Source organism: Euprymna scolopes, chromosome 8 (assembly GCF_053919585.1).
Source record: "Euprymna scolopes isolate OS-2025 chromosome 8, ASM5391958v1, whole genome shotgun sequence".
Classification (NCBI taxonomy): Eukaryota; Metazoa; Mollusca; class Cephalopoda; order Sepiida; family Sepiolidae; genus Euprymna; species Euprymna scolopes.
The window spans coordinates 2165864-2184681 of record NC_136489.1 but is presented as its reverse complement, the minus strand read 5'-3'; the positions used below and the strand labels follow the sequence as shown (position 1 = coordinate 2184681).

Genomic DNA, 18818 nt, shown 5'->3' with positions numbered 1-18818 from the left:
AATTGATTTTTTCAATAAAAGTTTAAAATTAAAGGTGTAGTGTTGTTTTCTTTATGGCGACAATTTTATCGTTCCACCCTGTACTTTTGATTGGCATAAAAGACAAAATAAAAGTAAAACTACTTACAATCCATCGAAGGTTTTCATATGTGGATCATTAATTGAATGGCATTGGGATGTGCTGTCAACATCCTGAACTGTGATCTGCAGAATTCCAAAGAAAAATATTACTTTTAAACAAGATTCATATTGATAAGACACTTGTACCGTCTACAATTCACGAGTAAATCAGATGAAGACAGGTAAATTTAGGCTGCATAAAACATACATGGCCAACTTAAGATTCATTCGACAAATTCAGCAAAGACTTTTTATGTGGCTTGCAGAGACTTTGATACAATATGGCAACCATTAGATATAAATAATAGAACAGAAAAAAACCCTTAGTTCGACAAGATACGCGTGAAGAAGATTGGAGTTTACATCGGCCGAAACGTTGTGAGAATAATCCAAAAAATAAACTTTTGATAAAAATGATGTTTTTCAGGAAAGCATTAAAAAAATTCCAAAGAGATTATATGAAACACTGCTAATATTTCATGCCATTTTAAGTCTGAACTCTGTCTAAAATAAGACCACCGAAAATGAGGGCAAGTGTGTTTATAAAAATCCATTTGAACCTTTCATAAGTTTTTAAGTTATTAAATACACCTGGAATGTACTACTGATATAACTTTTAACCATAAAAGATTTTCTTAATAATTGTATCAACTGACTTGCTATTGTTTTAAGAAGGATTTTAAGAGTTGTGAAGAGTATTGTGAAGAGTATTGTGAAGAGTATTGTGGAGAGTATTGTGAAGAGTATTGTGGAGAGTATTGTGAAGAGTATTGTGGAGAGTATTGTGAAGAGTATTGTGGAGAGTATTGTGAAGAGTATTGTGAAGAGTATTGTGGAGAGTATTGTGAAGAGTATTGTGGAGAGTATTGTGAAGAGTATTGTGGAGAGTATTGTGAAGAGTCTCGTGAAGAGTCTCGTCTAATTATTAGATTGCTTTCAAATCTTCTGTTTTATTTGGATTATTTGAACTGCGGTTATCATCTTCAGTGTTATTCTCACAACGTTTTGGTCGATCTAATCTCCGACCTTCTCCAAATGTATCTTTTTGACCTCAGAATCTTTCTGTCAAACTCGGGAATCTCCATGGAATTTTGGATGGAACTTATTTAATTCATAAGTTATGTATGCGCTTGTTCCACCGTAAAGTAATTTGCAATTCTTAGACTGAACCTTTTAACTTTCAGAAGAGTGTTACTTCGAATTGAATTTGCTTAATACTTTATTCGTTATGCCACGGGTCCGCAATTTCGCTCAGAATTGCATGTCATTTTCACATTTACTACATCTACTGGAAGTCTATCCTAACATCCAGAAATCCTGATAATGACGGCGACCCTCTTGTTTTATTGAAATTAGCATTAAAATTGTAAAACCCGTGCAGACGACTTTTTTTTTGTACAGGAGTGAATAGTAAATTCTGGGGAAGGTCATAATGACCATTGAGGAGATTGTAGACCAAAATAAGATCCCCACATGAATATCGATGCTCAAGGAAGAAAAGACAAAGCTTTGAGAATCGGCTTTCATTGTCCCTGCATCAGTTAAGTTGTCGAACTCGCTTCTGGTACCAGATATCATGTATTAGACATGGAGCAGACGCCTAAGCCTAACCTGACAAGAAAGACATAAAATGTGTGAGGAATATTTTAGAAGTGATTAATAACAGATAAACTGACCAAAGTAAAACATTAATCTTTTCGTATTAATATCAGCAATAAAAAAAGATAATTAACTTACATCAATTTGACCAAGATTTTTAGTAGAATCGATAATTCTGTTGATCAAAACCTCAGCAATGACTTCGATCTTTCTCTTTTGATTTTTGTCAATCAGTCCATCAATAGTGCCTTTCACTGGTATATCAACAGCTGCCTTTGCAGTGTCCGTGTCAAGTGGGTATCGACAGTATGAATCCTTATCAGCAGGCAGTGTTTTCATACCAAACACGGCTTGAACTACTGGACTGTCTTTTCCACATTGGATATCTTGTTTCACCTCCGGTAGAACAGGGTATATAACGACTTGACAAAATCTGTCGCGGGATTCTGGAGGGCACAGCCAGCGCAAGGGGAAGTAACTCTGGATACTAATGAGACCTGTTGTTCCTCCTTCTGTGATGAGGATACTTTTAGTGATGAGCTAAGAGGCAGAAAGAAAAAAAAATAAACACGAGGAAACTGACGAGTGAGAAAAATTGTGTTGTTACCCTAAAATTAATAGAGATTTATGTTATTTGAGAAACTATTTCCTTTTCACAATACTTTATAGACAACTGTAAATGTACTTAATCACATACATGCATATACATATGTATGTGCACACTCACACATACATACATTCGCATATATGCACACTCAGATATGTACATGCACACATAGACTCACACCTACGCACACTCATATAGATTTACACATATACACACTCTAATATGCAGTTACACAATGGGATACTCACACATACACACACTTGCATAGGTAGCACATGTATGCCCTGCTATGTCCTTGAAGAGCTATGAGAAATAAGGCAAAATAAGTTGAAAATAAAATCATGGTTGTATTAAAGTCATATAATATTGTCAATTTAGTTTCTGCTACTCAACTCCCCATATATAAATAGGGATAATATCATGCCATACACTCACACATGCACAGTCATATGTATACTCACTGATACATTGTTGGCAGCTGTCTGTTTCAGAAGACAATGGAGTTCTGTGCCTCAGATTAGTCCATTGGCAAATTGCAGCATCTGCTGTGACTATAGGCTCTGTTGCAGATGCCACAGATGTAGAAGGTGTCTAGTTGCAAAAGCTCTGTTGCAGTTCTCTGTGCTCTCTCCTCTCCCTCCACTGCTGATCTCTCCTATTCTCACTCCTTTTTGGGTATGCCTTTACAGCTCTTCTCTAGGACTGCGGTCTTTAGCAATAGACTTTAAGCCTATTGGATCTATGCCTCATTATCAATACATACGCCCATGTATATTCACACAAGCCCACTCACACTCACGCACACACACATATATAAGAGATACCCTCAATAAGTTTCCAGACTTTTTTGTATGGGCACTTTTACACACATGAAAATCCAGTCCCCCTTTGAAGTTACCTCCTCCGGCTGCAATGCACTTGTTGTACCGTTCCAACAACTTCTGGAATGATCAATAGAAGTCCTCCTGTATGAAGGTGTCAATGACCCCTGTCACAGCCTCTTTCATATCTTCAATTGTCCCATAACGACAGCCTCCAAGGTTTCCCTTTGGCTTAGGAAATAACCAAAAGTCATAGGGGACAAGGTCTGGACTATAGAAAGAGTAAAGAACTGTCTTGTGACAAGAATGGAGTTGTGGAAACGTTGCTACTGTCGCAAATTAAAAAAACAAATAAAACAAATAAATGAAACAAACCATTATTTTCGGCACCACTAAAAAAGTTTCTTGCAACTACAAATCCATTTTATCTGATGCGCGTTTCTATTTCTTCCGCCGGGATTAGTCAACCACTTCCCACCTTCACATTTACAAATCCATTTTCTTTGATGTCTACTTTCTTTCTCTGATCTCACACCAGCCGTATATGTCGACCATTTATCACTTACGTCTTTACACGTCCATTCTCCTCAACACCAACTTTGTTTCTTCGCCAGGCAAGTGTTGCATTTTTCTTCTTTTTCTTACCTTCCTGTTCTCGTGCACACTTACTAATTTGCATATGCATATATATATATATATATATATATATATTTAAAAGAGTGTAGCCAACAACAATTGTGGGTTTTTTTAAAAGGTTTTCATCATATTTTTATTTTAAAATATTTTTATAACGCGTTTCGAGCTTAGGGTGTGCTCTCTTCAGATATTTTCGTAAGAAGTTTTTCTTTAAAATGGGAGTTTGTGGATATGCCTCCGCTGATATTAAATATGTTTTTCATAGTGGCGCGTGGCGCGATGCGTGTGTTCAGTGTTTAGACGTTCTGTCTCCAAGTGTAAGTGTTTTCACTGTGACCGGTCAAAGTTAGTTTCAAAGAGTGTTTTTTAGTCCATATGGTGAAGGTTTTTATGGCTTCTTTAGGGTTCTTTTTTATTTATTAAAGACTTTCTTTCCCCATGTATAGCATACACTCACACACAATTCTATACGCATACATATATATTCATGTACATGTACACATGCACACGCACACAGGCACACACACATACACACACGTACATACATAGAAATATATGTAGGAGCATACATATATACACATATACATAACCACCTACACACCCACACACGTACTCGCATACATCCACCGCTAACAATTATTTTTATTTTTTTATTTTTTATTTTATATATATATATATATATACACTTTTTTTTTTTTTTTTTTTTTTTTTTTTCCCCACCAAAACACGCATGTATATATGCGCTTAATCATTCAGACATATGTACACGCACCCACACACACACAAGTAAGATGGAGAATAATAGGTAGAAGATATATATACACACATACACGCACATACACACATATATGTACACACATATATGTATGTGCACATACACTCACAAACATCCACATACTATGTAGGCACATACACATACACACACACATGCACACACACAGACATATGCAGGAGCTCACACATACGCGTATATCCATATTCACACGAACACATTTACTCACTCATACATGTGCATACATATGTATATATACATACATACACACATACATACGGATGTGTATATACTCATCCACCCATATATATATATATATATATATATATATATGGGCACATGCACTCACAATCCCACACACACATACATATTCATACATCCCACCTTATGTATATATTGGTTGAAGTTTCCTTTCCAATCCATGCACATATGCATACATGGATTCGGTCACCCAAACATAAGTGCACGTATACATACAAACAAGATGTAGCATAGATAACAGATGATATATAATTATACACACACGCATACACAATCATATGCGTACACCCACGCACATACACATATACATACGCACACATGCGCGCACACACACACACATACGTTTAATTTCTAGTTGTTTGTTTAGTTAAGAGAAATGGTACTGTACTGGGTATGGGCGCGCGCACCCGCGAAAGTGTGCGTGTGCCCTATTGTGCTTTTTTGTTGTTTTGTGTGTGAGGGTTCACACCTACCCAAGCATGCATGCGTGTAAGTGTATTTTGTGTTTTGCCTATTTATGTGTATAATTATGGAGAGACGTTTAAGGCGGGGTTAAACTTTGTTATGAAATTTTTTTCTTGAGTTAGCAAGTAGAAGTAGTTGTCAGTTTGGAAGATGGGCATTATCTCGAATCTGCCTCCACTGCATGTGTGTATATGTTGTGATACATGTAGGTGTCTATTTTCCGCGATTTTGATGTTGGATCGGTGTAGGGCTACTCTATTACTAAGGTTTTTTGTAGCGCCTATGTAGGATTTATCGCATGCTGGACATTTTATTACATAGATTACGTTTTTTGAGGTGCAATCTAGGTTTTTTTTAATTTTGAATGTTTGTATGGGGTTCGCAAATGTGTATGTGTTTCCCTCTAATATTATGTTGCAGACTCCACATCGTTGTTTGTTGCATTTTGTGACTCCTTTTGTTGCGTCTTGATTGAGTTTGGATGAGGTAAGAATGCGTTTTAGGTTTTTGGGTTGGCGTTTGCTTTTTATTATTTTTGTTGTTTTAAGGAAATTGTTTAGTTTGCTGTTTTGGTTAAGTAGGACGAGGTTTTTCGTTATCTCTGTGAAAAGTTCAGGGTTGTTTGTGTTGTGTGTGGAGACGTATGTTAGGATTTGTTCTTTGTTTCGTTCTTTAGGGGTTCTCAAATCTTCTACTGGTATATTTGTCGCAAGTTGGATCCCTTTGTCTATAAGTTGTGATGGGTATTTTCTTTTTCTTAAATTTATTCGTAGTTCCTTGAGTCGGATTTTTCGAAGGTTATTGTCCGTGATTATGGTGCAGATTCTACGTGCTAGGGTGTAGGGAATTGATTTTATGCAGCTTTTAGGGTGGTGACTTTTAAAGTGTAGGTATTGTTGGGTGTCTGTAGGTTTGCGGTAAATGTCTGTGATAATGTTATTGTCTTTAATCTTTATCAGTATGTCTAGGAAAGGTAATTCTGTAGAGCTTTGTTCTATGGTGAATTTAATTTTTGGGTGTAGGTTCTGGAGTATGGTGTGTAAGTCTGTGATGTCCCCCCATGTGGGTTTCCATAGGATGAAGCAGTCATCTAAGTACCTTTTCCATGATTCTACAAACAGTATTTTAGTGCTGTGGCCAAATTTTTGTTCTATTTTTTTATATAAGGTTTCTTCTAGGTAGGCTAATGTAAGGGTTGCGTAAGTCGGTGCCATTTTCGTTCCCATTGCTGTACCTAGTGTTTGGATGTAGTTGGTATTGTTGAATTCGAAGGAATTATTATTTAGAATTATGTCTATACTATCGATAATGAATTGCTTTGTGAATCTGGGATGTAGTGTTTGTGCGTGTCTGTTGATCCAAAATAGTATTGCTTCTTTTCCTAATTCATGGGGTATATTACTATATAAACTACTAACGTCAAATGTAACTAATAGTGTCCCGTTTTCTACTGTATGTGGTAAGGTAGTGAGAAAATGGATGTCGTCCCTTATGTAGCTCTTAACTTGATCTGTGAAAGGTTGTAATAAGATGTCTATTAAGTTGCTAAGTCTGCTTGTCGGACAGGCTGGTCCTGCTACAATGGGTCTAAATGTAAGGTCGCTAGGGTTTGGAGCGCTAATATATTCTGAGTTTTGTGTATCAATGGCAAGTTTTATTGTGCCAGATTTGTGTATTTTAGGAAGTCCGTAGAAGTTGTTAGTCTTTGTAATGAAATTTGTGAGGAAGTCCTTTTCTTTCTTTTTTAATATTTTGTTGTGTGTTGTACAAAGTTTTGTGATTTTTGAGATGGTGGTGTTATCTATGTTGGTACTAATGGGTTTATAGTAGTGTTTGTCATCCAGTAATTCTGTAATTTTTGTTTCATAATACGTTCTGTCCATGATTACTACGGCACTGCCTTTGTCTGCTTCTTTTATTATTATGTCATTATTATTACGGATCTTTTCGAGTGCTTGTTTTTGCTTATGTGTGAGGTTGCTTGTGGTTTTGTGTTTTTTTTGGAGGTTAAGGTTCCAGAGATTTTCGAAGTAGCTGTTTAGTTCTTTTGTGTTGTTCTGTTTATTAGGGAAATATGTTGATTTGTTTTTTACTAAAGAATCATCTTTGTCCCCTTTGTTATCTAGTGTTTCTATTAGTCTAAATTTCCGTTCGAATTCTTTAAGGTCCTTTTTTAGTTCTGCTATATTGCTTTTAGGGGTGGGGCAGAATTTGAGGCCCAGCTTCAGTATTTCCATTTCGTTCTTTGATAAGGAGTATGTGGATAAATTGATGATTTTGGGTCTAATTTTTTCTAACCTGGAATTGTTGTTCCCTGGGGGCTTCCTAAAAAATGCTGGGAGTTGTTTGTTTCCTTGTTTCGAGGAGTGGTGTGTTTTAGGGTGGTGTGATGTCTCCTTGTAAAATGAGTGTCGTGTACAATATTGTGAGGGTTCAGTGATAAATGGTTGAATGGGTTGTCGTTATATGTTTTTTGTGTTGGATAGTTGTGTTTCAGTTGGAATTGGTGTTGCTGTTGAGGATACATGCATTGTTGTATAGGGTTGTGTTGTCGGGGTTTGTTGTAGGGGAGGTCTGTTAGTTGGGATTGGTGTTGCATGGGATATTCTGATTGTTCCCGTTGATGGGGGAGGTGCCTTAGGGGTTTGTTTCTTTGTGTGGGATATGAGGGGTGAGAGTTGTAGGTAGTGTTTTGAATTATGTGATGTCTCAGGTAGTTGTGTTGCATTGTGGGGGTGTTTTGGTAGGGGTTGTTTAGTAGAGGTATTTTTTCGTTGTTTGTGTTAGCGATGTAGTGTCTGTGGGAATGGACTTTTGATTGTGTTCGCTGAATTGGGTGGTAATAGTTAGGTTTGTATTGCTTAGGATTGTATATAAGTGGGTATTTTTGTGGAGATGTATTGTGTGGTATGTTGTCCGGTGTGTTGTGTTTGTTAATGGTGCGGGTTCTTGTGTAATTTTGAGGTGTTATTAGTGTGCGTGTTGGCTGGGCCAGTTGTTGGGAATTTGTGTAAGATGTGAATATATTGTGGTTGCTTCTTTGTGTGTAGTTGTATCTGTTGTGTGGATGTGTTTGTGTATGGTGTATGTTTCGTTTCTTACCTTTGTTATGTGATCTCTGTGTTTGCGGATATCGTGTAAGAGTGTTCTGTTCCTGGTTGTCCTTGTATGTGTTTGTCGATTGTTTGCTTTTTTCTTTTTCCGGCAGGTTTTTTAGCCAGGTTATTTTCCGTCCAATGATTTCCCTGGATTTTTCCTCCTCTTTTTTGCATTCAGAATCCCAGAGTTCTAAGAGGAGTTGGTGTGTTTCCTTGGGGCAGAGTTCCTTGATTTTTTTAAATACTTTATTGTCAATTTCTGTGTACTTCTCCGTAGAGTGTACTTTTTTGTCTTCCCGTATGTCGATTTCGGCTTGAAGTTTTGAAATACTTAGGGCTTTTTTAATTTTCACTTGTTCCTCTGTATCTTGTGGTGTAATTTTTTCCCGGAATTTATATGGAATGAATTGGTCCTCCATCGTTAGAAATGTCTTGTATGTTGCTGCGGTGTCACTGCATTTTACTGCATGGTAAAAAGCCATTTTTCTTTGTTTAAGGAGGATGTTCCAGTTTTGGAGATTCCGTTTCTTGGTTTTTAGTAATTCATTCTGTATGTATGGTCTTCTAAAGTATTCGAGGTATTCTTGTTGTGCTTTGAGTTGGTTAATGATTTCCTCAAATTGTATCTCTTTCTTATCCTGTTGGTTGGAAATGAGCTGGATTATTCTGTCCATTTTCTCATTTAGTTGCTGCAATCCGTCCTCGAGATGTTTGTGTTCTATGGAGAGGTTTGTCTGTGAATCCATCAGGTCCTCCAGAGACTTTTCTTGTTGCTGGCATTCTGTCGTTGTAGTTATTTATATTTAAAGTGATGGTTGTGTAGTTCCAACGAGAGAAAAAATGTATATTTAAAAGAGTGTAGCCAACAACAATTGTGGTTTTTTTTTAAAGGTTTTCATCATATTTTTATTTTAAAATATTTTTATAACGCGTTTCGAGCTTAGGGTGTGCTCTCTTCAGATATTTTCGTAAGAAGTTTTTCTTTAAAATGGGAGTTTGTGGATATGCCTCCGCTGATATTAAATATGTTTTTCATAGTGGCGCGTGGCGCGATGCGTGTGTTCAGTGTTTAGACGTTCTGTCTCCAAGTGTAAGTGTTTTCACTGTGACCGGTCAAAGTTAGTTTCAAAGAGTGTTTTTTAGTCCATATGGTGAAGGTTTTTATGGCTTCTTTAGGGTTCTTTTTTATTTATTAAAGACTTTCTTTCCCCATGTATAGCATACACTCACACACAATTCCATACGCATACATATATATTCATGTACATGTACACATGCACACGCACACAGGCACACACACATACACACACGTACATACATAGAAATATATGTAGGAGCATACATATATACACATATACATAACCACCTACACACCCACACACGTACTCGCATACATCCACCGCTAACAATTATTTTTATTTTTTTATTTTTTATTTTATATATATATATATATATACACTTTTTTTTTTTTTTTTTTTTTTTTTTTTTTTTTTCCCCACCAAAACACGCATGTATATATGCGCTTAATCATTCAGACATATGTACACGCACCCACACACACACAAGTAAGATGGAGAATAATAGGTAGAAGATATATATACACACATACACGCACATACACACATATATGTACACACATATATGTATGTGCACATACACTCACAAACATCCACATACTATGTAGGCACATACACATACACATGCACACACACAGACATATGCAGGAGCTCACACATACGCGTATATCCATATTCACACGAACACATTTACTCACTCATACATGTGCATACATATGTATATATACATACATACACACATACATACGGATGTGTATATACTCATCCACCCATATATATATATATATATATATATATATATATATGGGCACATGCACTCACAATCCCACACACACATACATATTCATACATCCCACCTTATGTATATATTGGTTGAAGTTTCCTTTCCAATCCATGCACATATGCATACATGGATTCGGTCACCCAAACATAAGTGCACGTATACATACAAACAAGATGTAGCATAGATAACAGATGATATATAATTATACACACACGCATACACAATCATATGCGTACACCCACGCACATACACATATACATACGCACACATGCGCGCACACACACACACATACGTTTAATTTCTAGTTGTTTGTTTAGTTAAGAGAAATGGTACTGTACTGGGTATGGGCGCGCGCACCCGCGAAAGTGTGCGTGTGCCCTATTGTGCTTTTTTGTTGTTTTGTGTGTGAGGGTTCACACCTACCCAAGCATGCATGCGTGTAAGTGTATTTTGTGTTTTGCCTATTTATGTGTATAATTATGGAGAGACGTTTAAGGCGGGGTTAAACTTTGTTATGAAATTTTTTTCTTGAGTTAGCAAGTAGAAGTAGTTGTCAGTTTGGAAGATGGGCATTATCTCGAATCTGCCTCCACTGCATGTGTGTATATGTTGTGATATATGTAGGTGTCTATTTTCCGCGATTTTGATGTTGGATCGGTGTAGGGCTACTCTATTACTAAGGTTTTTTGTAGCGCCTATGTAGGATTTATCGCATGCTGGACATTTTATTACATAGATTACGTTTTTTGAGGTGCAATCTAGGTTTTTTTTAATTTTGAATGTTTGTATGGGGTTCGCAAATGTGTATGTGTTTCCCTCTAATATTATGTTGCAGACTCCACATCGTTGTTTGTTGCATTTTGTGACTCCTTTTGTTGCGTCTTGATTGAGTTTGGATGAGGTAAGAATGCGTTTTAGGTTTTTGGGTTGGCGTTTGCTTTTTATTATTTTTGTTGTTTTAAGGAAATTGTTTAGTTTGCTGTTTTGGTTAAGTAGGACGAGGTTTTTCGTTATCTCTGTGAAAAGTTCAGGGTTGTTTGTGTTGTGTGTGGAGACGTATGTTAGGATTTGTTCTTTGTTTCGTTCTTTAGGGGTTCTCAAATCTTCTACTGGTATATTTGTCGCAAGTTGGATCCCTTTGTCTATAAGTTGTGATGGGTATTTTCTTTTTCTTAAATTTATTCGTAGTTCCTTGAGTCGGATTTTTCGAAGGTTATTGTCCGTGATTATGGTGCAGATTCTACGTGCTAGGGTGTAGGGAATTGATTTTATGCAGCTTTTAGGGTGGTGACTTTTAAAGTGTAGGTATTGTTGGGTGTCTGTAGGTTTGCGGTAAATGTCTGTGATAATGTTATTGTCTTTAATCTTTATCAGTATGTCTAGGAAAGGTAATTCTGTAGAGCTTTGTTCTATGGTGAATTTAATTTTTGGGTGTAGGTTCTGGAGTATGGTGTGTAAGTCTGTGATGTCCCCCCATGTGGGTTTCCATAGGATGAAGCAGTCATCTAAGTACCTTTTCCATGATTCTACAAACAGTATTTTAGTGCTGTGGCCAAATTTTTGTTCTATTTTTTTATATAAGGTTTCTTCTAGGTAGGCTAATGTAAGGGTTGCGTAAGTCGGTGCCATTTTCGTTCCCATTGCTGTACCTAGTGTTTGGATGTAGTTGGTATTGTTGAATTCGAAGGAATTATTATTTAGAATTATGTCTATACTATCGATAATGAATTGCTTTGTGAATCTGGGATGTAGTGTTTGTGCGTGTCTGTTGATCCAAAATAGTATTGCTTCTTTTCCTAATTCATGGGGTATATTACTATATAAACTACTAACGTCAAATGTAACTAATAGTGTCCCGTTTTCTACTGTATGTGGTAAGGTAGTGAGAAAATGGATGTCGTCCCTTATGTAGCTCTTAACTTGATCTGTGAAAGGTTGTAATAAGATGTCTATTAAGTTGCTAAGTCTGCTTGTCGGACAGGCTGGTCCTGCTACAATGGGTCTAAATGTAAGGTCGCTATATATATGTATATATAAAAATATATATATATATATATATATATATATATATATATTATATTTACTACTATCATGCACACACATATCAAATGTAAAGTTTTACATGGACGATATTTTACCTTTATGTCCAAAACAAGTGCTTGACTGCTTTTCCATGGGCTGTTAATCTTACCACAACTATTACTTTCACACACGGAAACTCGACATATAATCTACAAGAAACAAAACAAAACAAACAAATATAAGAAACCAATTTAAAAAATCTTTTTTTTATTTCTACTTACTTGTTTGGTGATAGTGTTTGCTTATGGCCTGAGAGATCAGGGTTTAATGCTCGGTTATATTCTACTAAAGACTAAAAAATGCTACTTTATGCCCCCTTGCTAAACACAATATTATAAAGTGAGGATCAAAGGTATCATCCTAGGAAAAATAGCATCCTCCCCTACCTCGATGTAATAGTCAATAAAAAGGTCGCCTTCAGCTGTGGTCGATCACTTTCATAGTTTGTGTACTCCTTTACCAAACAAACAAAAATTGTTGTAATTATACATAATTATTTCTCAGCGATCCTTATTACATTTTGCACTATTATTTTTTTACCTTCCTATTTTATTTTTTTCTCTTTGATATCTTATTAATATATGCATCTTTCATTTCTAATCTTAATGTTTTTAAGTCAGCTTTTATTTGTATTTTATACTGTGTATAATGCTGGCCCGTCTTCTCTTCTGATGAGAAGCATGTAACTTCGAAATATTATGGCCTAAAAAGGTTTTTCCATCTTTTTTTCTTTTTATTTTCTTATTGAACTGATAAAATAAAGTTATTTGTAACTTTCATTCCTTATCTCTTATTTTAATATATTCAATAGCTCCTCTTAACCGTGTTGAGCCTTTTGTATCTTGATAAATTTGCTTTGTTAAAGATATATATTTGACCTGTTTTATGGTTTTCTTGCAATTATCAGGTAAGTATGGATATTTATAATTAAAACCTGACGATTGCAAGAAAATTAGATTATTGTGAAATAGTAAAGTTCAATACACATCTCTATCTCTGCTATGACATAAAAGTCACTTTGTGTGTGTGTGTGTGTGTGTGTGTGTGTGTGTGTGTGTGTGAGTTCCTTCATCATAGGTTCCGAAACGGCTGAGTATCTTTTGAAAATTTCATACAAAGGTAATTTATATGTCTGGCAGTGTTCATAAAAATTCATCTGATAAGTATTGAAAATCGAAAAATCTGATCTTAAAAATAATCTTTCTTCTCTTATAGATAAAAAAAATAATTTTTTCAGGGGAATCTTTTACGTTACACCGACTAAGGGAAATAATTTTATTATTTTACGTACACCAGCCAAGGGAAATAATTTTATTATTTCCCTTGGCCAGTGTAACGTAAAATATTCCCCAGTAAATATTCTTTTTTATCTATAAAAGAAGACACCTATGTTTAAAACCGTCAGGCCCAAATATCAGTTGACGTGATATTGCAAACAAACACAGACGGAATTTGATGAACGACATTATCATTATTATTATTTTTTTATCTTTTTAACTTTTTTTTTTGTGAATTAGTCCATCGGGCAAATCATTCCTCATAATATATGATAATCAATAAAGAATTGATTCTATAATAATACATATGCAATCTGCATAAATTAAAATATGTTTAAGCGTATTGTATGACCGGGCGACGCCGGGCGGTCAGTATGTATATTTATATATGTGTATACTGTGAAGATATTGAATATAAGAATCACACAATCACACGGTATTTTCATGAGAAAAAAAAACAAGATCAATAAATCTAATACACAAATGTAATTGTGTATTTGAGAACCATTTAACAGAAGTGTCACAAAGTAATTGATTCTTTTATCCAAATATTAACAAAAATTAAAATAGTTGAATAATTTAAGAACGAAATGAAATGCATTGTGGTTGATTTAATTTCGTAAATAAAGTTTTAAATAATTTCATTTTAATACTTTACTGCTTTTTTTGTACATAAATACTCTATTAACAGTAAGTAGAAAAACCAATAATTCAGTGTGTAATTATGAACTTGTTTTAGTAGTGCTCTGGAGGCTTCCTTAATTTTATAAATGCTTAATATCCGAAATAGAACCCTAATTAAAGGTGCTCACTATTCTGGCTAGAACTGGTAGTAACCTTCAAGTAAATTAACTTAGTTTTTAGTTAACTTGGTTTTATTGCTCTGGATCACAGATAGTGTGCGTGTGTTTAAACACAATTTTGCCCGCGATAAAGAACTTCTCTGTTCCTTTGTTGGTGTTTCCCAAGAATCATAATCCAAAGTACTCAATATCTTGCATAAAGCAGATAGTAACCCAAAAGTGAGATTGAATAAATATTACACGCACTATTGGACATTTTGTTTCTTAATGGCCCTGGGCAAAACCAGTTCGCCATGCAATATATAAGAAAAGTTCATGTGTATTTATTTGCATATTTTTGTATAAATAAATATATATCCATTCCCTTTCAGCAGGGGTTGGCGACCCCATGGGCCGGATTGTGTTATAATTATAGGTAGCAAGTCGGAAAAAAGTTCATTCGTGAAAAATTAAGGAAAATTCCAATATGCAGAGCGCCGTCAACTTGAATGTTTAAAACTATAATTAAAATAAACATTGAGTAATCAGGAAAATAAAAGAAAACTCTAAAATAAAAAAAAACATACCTAACAAAAATTAGTTTTTCTCAAGGAATGTAAAAATACTTCAAAATGAAAAAAATCAACCAAAATGAAATGGATGAAATTATGACGTGTATGTTTAAAATTGTTATTGAAAATTGTACCACAAACTAACCACACATATACAAACAAAAACGAAACACACATATACATACATAAGAATATAAATACTTCCAATCATATGCACTTATGTACGTACACATGCGGTATCATTCACACATTCATGAGGCATGTACATATAATGCACGTATCGAAGTATGTATGCATTATTTGACATTAACCATAAGCAACGTGACTTTATAAAATAAATCTAATGAAAGATAACTCAGTCTCTAATATTTTAGTGTACTGAGAATTAAATAGAAAGCTGACTGAGACAACATTGTCCCTTTGAAGCTGCCCCCACCTAATGTTTGTCGCCTGTCAGTCAAATCGGCTCTTATTTTTTGTTCTATGTTATTATTTTTTTTATGCAGAAATAGAGGTGTTGTTGCGATCATAGTATTCAAATTTGATTGAGTGGATCAGAGGAAGATAACAGTAGGCCGTTTGTTGAATACAAAAGCCTCGTCTCTCATGTTAAAAATAGTCATTAGTAATTAGGCTCGTGGGCCGGTAAAAGTGCTTTTACATGCTCTAGGTTGCCTACCCTTGCCTCACACAAAATTAGAGAGCAAAACAAAACAAAAAACTCGTGTCTTATTCTAGCCTATAAAATTAAACCATTACAAGTGGTGAAGGAAAGCGGGTAAATAAATGGCAACTTGGACAATTTCTGCCACCTAAAGTGAATTCAGACAGAATACTCCACTCTGAATAAAAAGTCAAGAGTAAGTGCTTTTTTTTCTTCAGGTCAGCAGAAATGATAATTTATATATAAAAAAATCATATTCAATTTATATATGAAAAATTAGAATTATATTAAATTTATATATGAAAAATTAGAATTATATTAAATTTATATATGAAAAATTAAAATCATATTAAATTTATATATGAAAAATTAGAATTATATTAAATTTATATATGAAAAATTAGAATTATATTAAATTTATATATGAAAAATTAAAATTATATTAAATTTATATATGAAAAATTAGAATTATATTAAATTTATATATGAAAAATTAAAATTATATTAAATTCATATATGAAAAATTAAAATTATATTAAATTTATATATGAAAAATTAAAATTATATTAAATTCATATATGAAAAATTAGAATTATATTAAATTTATATATGAAAAATTAGAATTATATTAAATTTATATATGAAAAATTAAAATTATATTAAATTTATATATGAAAAATTAAATTATATTAAATTTATATATGAAAAATTAAAATTATATTAAATTTATATATGAAAAATTAAAATTATATTAAATTTATATATGAAAAATTAAAATTATATTAAATTTATATATGAAAAATTAAAATCATATTAAATTTATATATGAAAAATTAAATCACATTAATAATTCTATGATTCCATATGAATACTTGCACTATGCATCCCGCATTGCCCATGTGGGGATATATTTCTGGTTATAAATAATTTCATTCATTAAATTTTCTAACCTTAAAAATAACAGTAGCAAGTTTGAACTCAAGTAATACTGATTTCTATAAGACAAACATTGACTTTTATATAGAGAATACTAGTGCAAACCTTGACGAAGCATCATTTCTAACAAAGTGTTTACACTAGTTATTAATACAGAAGATAAAATAAATCCACATTGCATTTACCTTGCTTCCAAGTTTGCATTGGGGTATCGTTTTCTCGTTGATCTCGTCGTTATAAACGTTGCTCGGAAGCTGAACGTTTTTGATACTTGTACTACCGACAAACCATTGCAAAGTATAGACCACATCTGTGCGGGTGAGAGGTTTGAATTTACAAACTGTTGAAACGACGCTGTTTTTTGTAGTGATTTCAATCGTTGGTGCTGCCTCTAGTTGTAATCTCTCTGTAAAAGTAAATCAAATCAAATATATATATATATGTCTTCATTAGTCCCGACTTTTGAACACCTCAAACCTGAATATATATATATATATATATATATATATATATATATATACCTACTCTACTTACGTATTGAGCACTTTGAAGTAAATACTTAAAGTTTACGCATAAATTTATACTTTTGTATATTAATTTTATATGAGTAAATGAAGTAGTTTATATATATATTGTAGTTGCAATAACCCTTATCCCTGAGTGGCTTCCGGGCCTTGATAAGTGGTGACCACCATGTAAAAATAATATATATATATATATATATATATATATATATATATATATAAAATGATATTTTGAAATTTAAATGTTTTAATGAAATTTCCAAGACTACATATAGTCACACTCGTTATTTTATTTGAAAATCTTAGACACCATTTATATTAAATCTTTGAGACCTCTTTGTAAGCAAAAAGAACATCTTTTAGGGCTTAATGTAGTTCCTATTTGGTTCTTTCCCCTCTCGCATTTTTTTTTTGTGTTCCCACCATATTTCCATTTCATATTTTTATCATAATTATACCTATATCTATAAATGAATGAACTAAAATAAGCGTTCTCCCTACGTGTGCATTGAATTCAATTTTTTCCTGGGCTAGGTGCCTACAAGCACTACAACAACAATAAGTAAACGTTTTTATTCTAATGTTTTTGCAAACTTTAATATTTCCATTTCCTTTTATTAACATTTTTTTTTCACCAAATTCTTTTTTATAAAGAAAACAAACTTTTTGACTATTTTTTGAGGAACATACATTTGTCTCTGATGAGTTGTTTGGTGAGCCTCTGATATTCAACGAAACACGTGTAAGGCATACTTCAGAAAATGAATAAAATATAGGTGTGTAGTAAATCCATTTTCTGGTTTGGGGATAATAACTAACGATATGTATGTATGCGTGTCTGTATTCATAAAAAAAGGTCGTTTATGCATATGTAGGGAAAGAAACTCATGTCTAATAGCAGACAATTCCCTAAAGCTCAAGGTAACTAGTATTAGTGATATAATTATCGCTAAAAGAAAAACGACAGCAGAAACATTATATATATATATATATATATATATATATACGAAGCCTGTCTAAAAAGTATCCAACCTTAGGCCAGAAAAAATATTTCACATAATGTAAGAGAGAGAGAGAGAGAGAGAGAGAGAGAGAGAGAGAGAGAGAGAGAGGAATTTTGTTAATTCTAATTTCTATTACTTAAAAATTAGAAAATGTTTATAAGGGAGCAGAAGAAGTAAGAAAATAGTGTTGGGACAATTAATCGGAATCAGAATCGGGTATCGGAAAAATCGGAAGATTTAGGGGCATCGGAATCGGAAAAATTCATGCCTATTTTCCGATGCCAAAACGATTCTTTTAATTGTCATTTTTCATTTGATTTTGTTTATAGTAAAATTTTCCATTAGTGGTAATAACTGATAAAATAAATATTTATTGATTTTAAATTGCCAGTAAATCTAAAATCGATAGATCATCCTCCACAAATGTATTTTGACGTTTAGGAAAATATCTGCATGTTTGGCATGTGTTTTTACGAAAATCGAGGAAAATAACAATCTAATTAGAGATTTATAAAGAATCGGAATCAGTAATTGTATCGGAATTGGAAATTTAGTACGGAATCGGCAATTGTATCGGAATTAGGAAAAATATTGGAATCGTCCTATCACTATAAGAAAACACATGTAAATTATTTGTCACGATATCATTCCCCCCAGGTTAGCAAAAATCTCAGGAAAGAAATCCTTTATGATTACATTCCGCCTACCCGAACAACACCCAGTTCCCTTGAATCTTTT

General features: G+C 33.7%; 1 protein-coding gene across 1 annotated transcript in view; it reads right to left on the bottom strand.

The window, feature by feature from the left end:
- The window catches only part of LOC145284085 (uncharacterized), a 473693-nt gene that overhangs the window by 237976 nt on the left and 216899 nt on the right, over nt 1–18818 (bottom strand). Inside the window, exons 60-63 of the mRNA XM_080133151.1 lie at nt 16738–16958; nt 12378–12470; nt 1858–2259; nt 128–204 (exon numbers count right to left, since the gene is read on the bottom strand). Coding sequence (XP_079989277.1) covers nt 128–204; nt 1858–2259; nt 12378–12470; nt 16738–16958 — 793 coding nt within the window. The remainder of the gene's footprint in view (nt 1–127; nt 205–1857; nt 2260–12377; nt 12471–16737; nt 16959–18818) is intronic.